This window comes from Sciurus carolinensis, chromosome 1 (genome assembly GCF_902686445.1).
Source record: "Sciurus carolinensis chromosome 1, mSciCar1.2, whole genome shotgun sequence".
NCBI classification, from domain to species: Eukaryota; Metazoa; Chordata; class Mammalia; order Rodentia; family Sciuridae; genus Sciurus; species Sciurus carolinensis.
In genome coordinates, this window is record NC_062213.1 from 104,646,139 (window position 1) to 104,656,434 (window position 10,296).

Consider the following 10,296-nt stretch of genomic DNA (forward strand, 5'->3'; position numbering starts at 1 on the left):
AGGTGCTCAAAAATATTTATTGAACAATTGTGTTTTAACTGATGTATTTATTAGTAAATCCAGATGTGGAACTCAGGAGAGAATTAAGCTAAGAAAATAGGTTCATACATGATGAACATGGGAGGAAAGTTCATTAGACTTCAGTGAGGTTACTATTATTGTTGTTTATAGCTAATATTTATTGAGTAGTTACTATGTGTAGGCACTATTCTGAGTACTTAATATGTAATCACTTGTTAATCTTCATCAGAACCCTATAAAGTAGGTTTATATTATTTTAACCCTATTTTAAAGAGGAAGAAATTGGAGCAAATGTATATTGAGTAAATTGTTTAAAGTACACAGCTAGAAAGCCACAGAATTGAAATGAACTAAATGAGATTGGAGAGTCTAGGAAGACAATAAGAGCAAAAGAAGAGTAATTTCCTCTCTTCACTTCCACCTTCTTCTACTTCAAAATGAAAACGATAATTCCTTGTCACTTCATAGAGGTGTGATGAAAGATGATGACACAGGGCTGTAAAGGTCACTGCCTCGGGAAAGAATGTGTCCGAATCCGAGGACGGGCTGTGGCTGTTCAGTGAGCCTATTCTTTACGTGGTAACCAACAACAATTTCTTTGTTGGGATAGTTTTTCATTTGGCTGAGTGCTCCCTGGAGTGGAGTAAGGAGTGGAACTTCCTTGGAAGAAAGGGAAAGCTCTGCCTTTAAGCCAGTTGCAGGAAGGTAGGGGGAGAGGTCCAAAATTATGTGTGCTAGGAACAAGTGGCTCTGTTTTACAGGTACTTTTCCTTGCTAACAGTCATGCGAAGAAGACATTCAGCTTCTCCTGTGTGACCCGAACTTTTTTCTCTCCCTTTACAGACTCTGAGATCAAAAGGCGGAGCCACCTACAACTGCTGAACTCAAAGGCTCCCTCGTGTGTCTCTTCTTTCTTTGCCATCATCTGGGTACTCTTGCCACTCTCCCCTTACCTGATGCTAAAATAATATGCCTTGGCCACAAAGAAGCATGCAACGTTATTGGTATGATAGGTGAGATAAACCACCAGTGGTGTGGGAAATCGGTCCTGTGTGTGCCAGTGTTCCTAACAAGAGTCAAGTAGCCTTCAGCATCAGTCACAGAGAGAAACATTTAATAGTGCCAGGCCATGACACTATTTCTTTCTACTACTGCTGTGAAAGATAATCATTTGCTGGCTTACAAAAGAGCAGAGATCTCATTGACAGACTTAAAGGGAAATCAACTCTGCACAATTCAAATTTTGTATGAATTCAAACACCTTTTCATTTACTGAGTCATCTGTGAAGACAAAAATATCTTATTGAGGAGGAAGAGAGGTTTAGCCTTGACTAATTACTCTGGATGTGACTGTCATTAACAAAGCATAATGACATGCACTTACCTAAGTGACCTCTCTACTACACCTCCAACTTGGCCCCTGCGAATGGGAGGGTTGGCGGATGACTCACTAACAAGCCTTTCTGCCAAGCTTTCCCATTCTCAATTCAGTTCTCTGGCTCCAATTATTGTTAGGACATTTCCTTCTAAACGTTCTACTGCATATGAAATTTGTGTAAAACAGAACTCATGAAGTTTCAGGCAACACTCCCCCATTACTCGGTGGCGTCCCCCACAAGCCTCTTTTATTTTCCCCTCTGTCCTGCATGACAGTGTGTGGCCACCCACTAGGGCATTTCCCCCTGTGTTATCTCTCAGGTTGTCTCTAATCCAGCCTCCATCATCTCACACCCAGACTAGTTCTAAAACTTCCTGCTTGTCCCTTCTTCTCCCTGTTTCAGGTGATAGGAAGCAAGGGAGCAGAATGAAAGAATTCAAACATTATTTTAATTAGAGTTTCTTTGCTCTGGAGTCCAGAATTATTCTCTGGGCACTATTGTATCAAAGTTCAAGTCCTCAGCCTACAGTCATGACCCTCTAAGTTTCTCTCCCTGAGGAGTTTCTTCCTCCTCTCAACTATTACCTGGTCTTGCTCTCTCACTCTGTCCCTTTTTGGAAATCTGCTCTACTCTACAAGAATCCATATCCTTGACTTCCTTTATCCATTTCAGGAAAGTGCTTTCTAGATTAAAGCCCCTTTCCTGAGGGCCCTTGGCATGTATGTATAATTTATATCTCACACTTTCTACAGCACATATATTCCTTGCCTAAATTGTTAAGACCTTAAGGCAGGCAAAGATCAGTTGATCTGCTTTTTCATCCTTTCTCTTGTTCTGCAAGCTCTTACTACATTACAGTGCACAAAGTAGATTCTTTGTAAGAAAACCTGCCAGTTCCCAATCCTACATGGTTGTCAGCAGAGGGAGATTTCCCTGAGGAAACTATCCCTTGGGGATCTCACTACTAGAAGGAGTTCAATCTTGTTTCCTTGAATCCCTACAACACTGTAAATGAGTTTTTAATAACTTGCAACTAGATAATATGACCTATAAAGTACAATTTATTCATCTTTACCTTATATTCCCTTTGAGCAATAATTTGCAGCCTTTATAGTTGAAAGCATGTAAAAAAAAATGCTCACATACAGTATACATAGGGCTATATACTGTTACCCAGTTAGCTGCAGTTAGAAGCAGCTCTTTTTCCCAAGAACTATAGAGGAATAACCTTGACTCAAATAGGTTTTTTTAAAGTAAGTGGATAGATCATTATTTAAGACACATGTCATAACTATTCAATACATTGTAATTACACATGTACTCAGATTGGGAATGAGACAGAAGCTATCTTCTCAGGAACCTCCACCCTGGAGCCTGCCCACATTTCATCTCTCAGTTCCTGTTTGCTCTGAAGACCTGGCTCTTCCCTGAGACTGTCACTGAAATGATCGCCCTTTAAGATGAGATTTAAACCTTCTACCTTCCCTCAGCTCCTCATGAGATCATGTGACCATGACAGAACAACATTAAAACACAGAAAAATAAGCCCATTTCTAAATAGAAGAGACACTCACACAGTGGCAGGGGAGACTGTCAGTTCTCAATAAATGTTTGCTGAGTGGCTGTAATGGCATCTTATTGCTGTTATTTTCAGAATCCCAGGAATCTACAGAACCATTTTTTCCACAAGATATGACCTAGTTTTATATTTCTAGGGGGAAATGAATGCATGACTAGAAGTCTGGACTGAACAAACAAGAACGAGGAATGAAAAGAAGACAAAAGCAACCCACAGAAGACTCCACTATGAACAAGATAGACCTATCTTCAAAGATATATGTTAAAAGTTGGGAAAATAATTCATCTGGAGTAGAGAAGCATGTTAAGACTGCTAAGTAAAAGACACATGGAGACAAGTGTATTCCCATGACTCAGGGACCTCCCCTTCCCATTAACTCCTGGGGAGTGAGAGGATGGGATATTGTATCTCTCTGAATCCTTACTTATATGTGCTGTAATGTTGCTTTGAGGAAGTTCCTTGAGTTTTAATCATTATATATTCATATCTTATATTCCACACACTGAACTGTAGTATTTGCTCTATACTAAGAAGCTGCTAATGAGCTTCACAACTCAGAGGTGGCTGCATTCTAGTGAAGGTTCAAATGATTCACCTCTCATTACAATGCTTTCAAAAGTGCCTTGGCTTCTTCTCCCACTTGACAAATGCTAAAGATGTGGAAAATTATAATTTTAAGATAAACAAAGTAGTTGGGTGACACTGATTTTCTAAATAATCTGAGCACCTTCTTTTTGGAACAGATGCCATTTTATTTTTCAGATGGCATTGACCTGTGGTGAATGGCCCAGGGAAGGACCTCTCACCTTACTATGTGACATTATGTCATCACAAGGCTTGAGGGTTCTACTTTCTATACCTCAGCTTTAAACAGCATCCAAACCACTGGGACTCAGTTGGAGTCGTTTTACTCCCTTTTGTCCCTCAGGGACATTTGGCAATGACTGTGGTTGCCACGACTTGTGAGAGCAGGGTGCCACTGTCACCAAGTGAATGGAGCCAGGGGTGCTGCTTGATATCCTACAATGTACAGTACATTCCCCACAACAGGGAATTCTCCATCCCAGATGTCATTTGTGACAAGCTTAAGAAACCCTGATTTAGAGTAGAAAGGAAACTAGAAAAGAGGAGAGCAAACAAATCTATTTGCTTCTTAAAAACAGGCATTGGCTTCTGTCCCTTTGGCTACTGCTTCAGCTCAGAGGGCCAGATCTCTGTGTTGGGCAACCAGAATAATATCTTTCAGTGAACAGTGTTGACAAGGCATGTGGGAAATTCCTAATGGGATTATCTTTAGCTCATTGAGCGTCTAAGTTCTTTTCCCTTTATTCTACCCTACAAACTAAGCTCTGTAAGAATCCTAAATTCCATCTTAAGTTCTTTCACTCTAGATTTTAGATCTCAGGACTGTGTCCAACAAAAGTACAAATTAAGGCAACAAATGTGTACCTTCCTTGAACAACATAGAGACTTTAGAGCTTTTTTATCCTTTTTCTGTTTTAGGGTCCTGAACCTAGGGTCTCGAGTGTGCTAGGCAAGTGTTCTACCACTGAGCTACACACTAGCCCACACAGAAACTTCTAAAAGAAAGCAGGGAAATGACCTTTTGAGACTTTGAGGAACAAAGTTTTGATGGAAAAGAACGTTTTGTTTTCAGCCCCACCCCCTCCACTTTTCCTGTGTTGACCATTGCCTCCCTGGTCCTTGGGACTACGATGTCTGTATTATATTTTGTTATAGAAAACTTCATTTTAGAGCACTGACCATTCAAGAAAGATTATTAAATATACATTTCCTACACTGTTGTCTGCCTGGTCTGTCAAAGAAAGAGAAGATGGATTTAAAAGTCATAAAACAGATTCTAAAGACTTGTACCTCCCATATAACAGGCCTTCTCTAAATGTTTGTTGAGGGAATGGGAGGTAATGACAGGAACCTGTGAGTTGGGGCTAGTGTCGGGGCTTGTTCCTTAAGGATATTTATACTAGCCTAGCATTTTTCCATCTTGAAAAATACTGGTGGTACAGAGCTTGAGGCAGATAAATGTAGGAAAATATGTAAAAGTGGACAAGCTAATTACTCTTGTATTTTAAAAAATCTGACACTACTGAGGAATTGTTAAATTCTCAAACTTTAGAGTAAGAAAAATCTCAAAATTGTCTTTTCTAATCTTTTCACTTTTCAGATAAAAACCCAGAGATCCAATACAAATTGTGAGTCACTGGTTCATACACTGGCTCCTCAGATTAATATAATTTTCCAAGAGTCACACTGGTAACTGGTGGAAAGATAAAACCTGTAGAAAATTTAATTGCTGACAGGCAAATTCCCAGGCAACTTTCAGAATAACTCTGAACTAGTGCATTCTCAGCTTGGTCCCAATAAACTTTTGCAGAAAAAAACTGTTAGCCAACTTTTTGTCACTGTGACTAAACACCTGAAAGAATCAACTTAAAGGAGGAAAGATTTATTTTGGCTCACAATTTCAGAAATTTCAGTCCATGGTTGCTTTGGGCTTGTGGTGAGGTAGAACATCATGACTGATTGTACACGGTAGAATGAAGCTGCTTACCTGTTTGTTGCCAGGAAGCAAAGACAGAGGAAGGTGTTGAGGTCTCAATATCCCCTTCAAGGGTACTCCCCCAATTGCCCAACTTCCTCTAGGACCCACCTCCTAAAGGAGACCTCACCTTCTTCCTCTGGGCCTCTACCACCTCTCCATAGAGCTGATGACCAAGACTTTAATACATGGGCCTTTGGAAAAGATTTCAGATTCAAACTCTAAGAGAGAAAGGTTAATGAAAGTGAAAGCATAAACACTCCTAATCCCTATTTCTTCTTTGGCCTCATCCAAGAGCTCACAGCAGATGCATTAGACAAGAGATACGTACAAACAAAGCAAAATATGATATATAGCATCTGTAAATGTTCAAAACTAAAAGTCAAAAGCTAAAACACTTCGGAAGTATTAACACTTTGAGGAGCAAACAAGTCAAACTTCAAGGTCGAGTGTGCTACCAGCTCTACCTGGGTTGTAAGATTTCCTTTAAGTGCATAATGACCTTAATCTGTACACTATTAATTGGAGGAGAAGGTATGCCAGGGCTCATTATTACAAATCAAGACCTCTGCCCTATGAAACATGTAGTGTGCTTTGGTTCTACTGAAGATATGTGAAATTCCAGCTGGATGAAGTTCCACACACCCACCTGGACATCTGGTTTAATTCAAATTCTTACCATGTACAGAATCATTCCCAGGAATTTTCATTTGGGAGTCTTCAGTAAAAAATAAAGTCAGGAAACATGAGTATGCTTTCTTCCATCTTTCTTTAAATTTTACCCACTTTCAAGATCTAGCAAAAATCCTTTCCTCATGACACTTTCTCTAAGTGGTCCAACACACCATGATCTCACTCTCTTTAGCCTATACATGCAATTTAGGACAAAATCACATTTTATTTATTTATTTATTTTACTGTTGGGCACTTAGACTCCCTCAACGATGAAGATGATGATAAAATAAGTATGGGGACCCAGGCAGTCTTTGGAAGTTTGCTCTGTGAAAGAGGATCAAGTAAAATATTACCTAGGAAGGCTTGTTTACTGATGGTGTCTGCAGGGCTAGAGCTGTTAAGTCACAGCCTGGAAAGGGAGGGCTATAGTTACCTCTCCAGGAGCCCCAGTCAATGGGAAGACATGGCTGCTCCAGCTATGTCAGGGCTCACCTTCAGCTTTATCTTTTCAATTCAAATCTAATTACCTGACCTAAAAGGTTTCTTTAGTATTTTCAATTATAAGATTCTCTAAATGTTACTTCAGATAAGAACTTTATGAATAATTAAAAAATATATATTTTAGTTGTCAGTGGATGTTTATTTTATTATATGCGAAGCTTAGAATCGAACCCAATACCTCACACATGCTAGAGAAGCCCTCAACTGCTGAGCCACAATATGTTTTTCTTAAAACCAGAGAATAAGGATGCTCTGTTAATTTAGCCAATGTTAATCTAGTCAATTAATCATGGAAGACTGAAATCATTTCCTTTCTCTCTGGTCTTCCATATTTGCAGTTACCAGATTTGTAATCATTCATGTATCATTATCGAGAGTATTATTTAAGTTTTGACAGATAAAATTCTAATGGTACTTAATATGACTTTGACTTTGATGAGATGGCTCAGGTAGCCACATATGACTCAAGTGGTGGGTCCAGTTCTTAGAGTGGGTGAAGCTGGATGTGCAACAAGGCTAGAGCATAAAGAGATTTTATAGTTAAAAAGGAGAAGGTCCCTCCAGAGGAACCCGAGTCACATCCTGCTAAATAAGACTCTACGAGAAAAATGACAATTGTGTTTAGTTCTCTCACTTTCCTTTTAAAAACATTCCCAGTAAATTCTCCTCTACGTCATACATACTTGCCATCTTCCCGCTGTTCCTTCCCTCAAAGCCCCCTCGTAGAAGGAAAGGAAATTGAACGCCTGCTACATGTCAGACATCATAGTAGGTATTTCTCTCATTCAATCCTTATCCTGAGCCCATCATCCCGATCACCATTTTACCTCTTCCCTGAGAGGTGAATTAAAACCAATGATGACATAGCTGCCGGGTTAACCATAATTCAAACCCAACTCTGCCATCACAATCCAAACTATTTCTGAGAGAATACAAATATGTATACAAGTGCTATGTAAGGTTTAAAATGTTATATAAACATTGACTATTATGTTATCATTGATATTAAAGCATGAGGATTCATTGGGAGGTTTCAGTTTTGTTGCTCATGAAGATCTTCAGCTGTTGTGGGGACAAAGGTTTCTCTCTCTGCAGCAGATGATCCCTCCAAGGAGCTCCGGCCTTCTCTGACTCACAAAGGGGCTGGCAGTGAAGTCGCAAGCCTCATTCTAACTTGTTCTAAGGACAACGCCTTGTGCTCCTCTAACATAATGAGTAAAGAGTGCACGCAGGTAAACAATCTGGATAGAGATAAATATGTCAGAAAAATGCCTGACTCTATTAAATTCCTCTCCCCACCTCATCCATTTATGAACCAGAATATTGTACTTACCTACTCAGGGTCAGGCCTGAGCAGAGTTCCTCCCATGGCTGAAATTTATATTGGAATCCCTGCCAAAATAGTAACTGCCTTGTTTAGTACCTGTAACAATTAAATGAGATGATTCATAAAAAGAAGTTATTATGTTATCTGGCTGCATTAATTGGCTAAGATTGCCATTACAAAATACCATAAATAGGGTTGTTTGAACAACAGAAATTTATTTTTTTCAGTTTTGGAGACTGGAAGTTCAAGATCAAGGTGTCAGCAAGGTCTCTACTTTTCTTGCAGACAGCTGTCTTCTTGCTGTGTCCTTATGTAGCCTTTTTTTCTGTGTGACTGCATCCCCAACATCTCTTTCTCTTCTTGAGAACACCAGAATATACTGAATTAGAGCCTACCCATATGACATCATTTAATCTAATTATCTTCTTGAAGGCGCTATTTCCAAATACAATCACATTCTGAGGTGTACTAGGGGTTATAAATCTCACAAATAAATTCCAGGGAACAATTTACTCCGTAACTTGCATAAAAATAAAAATAGTTATTATTAAGTGCACGTGTTGGGCAGGGCAAATGAGTATCAAGGAATTACAACAAGAAAGACAGGAACAACTTTGCTTTTTCCTCCATTTGACCAAGAATAGATGTATAATGTTTGAACAGTTGGGATACAACAGAAAACCTTGTCCAAATAGCTACCAATTGAAACCAGGTCAGAGGACACTTGAAGACTAGAGCACAATGGCTCAGCAGGTAGACACTGTTAAGGGAACTGAATTGGCTAATGGCCTCCCCAAACCACAGGTTACTATTTTAAATGTTACAAAAGACCATAGAGCATGAAAAGATGAAAAATAAAACCAGTGTGAGTCCAATCTTCAAAGGAGGAGAATTGAGTCATAGGGGGGCAGTTTGGCTTCATGTGACTAAACTAAATTGCCAAGTAATAGTGCTGTCTTTGGGCCAGAGGTAGATTACATTCTGATCTGTCCTGGAGCCTCCAGGAAAGAAGCTGGGTTTTGTTTTTGTTTCTTTCCTTCTCACTAAAACCCTTTTTTTTTTTTTTTTTTCAGTACTTAAAGACTGAAAATACCTGTGTGCTGTTCAAAGTTATACAAATGAGACACAGACACACCTGTGGTGCTACATGTGAAAACATAAAAGGAACTTATTTGGAGAAAAGAAGATTTTGAAGGAGACGAGCAACCTTCTGGGCTCTTGATATATTTATTGCTCATCCTGGGAACAGTCGCCTTGAACTCATCAGGGCCAAGTGTTCCAACAGAACCCCAGCCCCATTACAACAGAAAGAGACCCTTCCTCACAATAACCTCCTATATTATATTTATAAGGAAGGACAGTAGGGCAGTTATGATGCTGTGGAAGCCCACTATTGAGGAAATGACCTTGTTGGTAAGGGGAGCCCCATCACATAAACAACAACATAAAGACTTATTTGCTATGATAAGCCATAAATTTTTCAGATTGTACCCTAAAACCAATTTTATATGCCTCATTGATGTTTGTTCTTAGGTTTTCCCCTCACTTGATTTTATCATTGCTTATTAGTAAAAAGCAACATTGCCAAATAATCCCTAGTTTTTCACTTAAAAAACAGTGAAATGATGTTATAGCTTTTAGAAAAGTTTCAGGTTAAAACTACTGTTGCTGGGTTAACTTTAATGGATCTGTTGCTTCCCTTTATCTGGGATGTGGCAACAACTATTTTACTTTTAACCCTCTTCAATCCTTACTCAATTCAGTGACTTAAAGTTTGAGAGCTAAACACTGGGATTTGGGGTAACAGATGTACAGTTTTATTTTTTGCATAATTATATTTGGCATGGTCCATAGAAAGGATATGGCTACCTTTTGTTAAATCTGCATTTTCATTTTTTAATAGTTTTTCTTTTTATTTGTTCTAACTAGTTATACACAATAGCAGAATGCATTTCAATTCATTGTACATGAATGGAGCACAACTTTTCATTTCCCTGATTATACAAGATGTAGTGACATACCATTCATGTAATCATACATATACCTAGGGTAATGATGTCCATCTCATTCCACCATACCCCCTCTCCTCCCCTCACTCTCCTCTGCCCAATCTAAAGTTCCTCCATCTTCCCTCCCCACCCCCCCAGCCCCATTATGGATCAGCATCCACATATCACAGCAAACATTTGGCCTTTGTTTTTTGGGAATTGGCTTATTTTGCTTAGCATGATATTCTCCAACTCCATGCATTTAC

The 10,296-nt window shown here is 39.1% G+C and overlaps 1 protein-coding gene across 5 annotated transcripts in view; it reads left to right on the forward strand.

The window, feature by feature from the left end:
• Positions 1–5,042, forward strand: part of Vtcn1 (V-set domain containing T cell activation inhibitor 1) — a 185,525-nt gene extending 180,483 nt beyond the window's left edge. For 4 of the 5 annotated variants that reach the window (XM_047559828.1, XM_047559827.1, XM_047559825.1 and 1 more), the window contains 2 exons: positions 865–1,034; positions 3,116–5,042. In XM_047559828.1, coding sequence (XP_047415784.1) covers positions 865–989 — 125 coding nt within the window. In that variant the 3' untranslated portion in view covers positions 990–1,034; positions 3,116–5,042. The remainder of the gene's footprint in view (positions 1–864; positions 1,035–3,115) is intronic. The other variant, XM_047559824.1, reaches the window with a different exon arrangement.
• Positions 5,043–10,296: the final 5,254 nt, after the last annotated feature.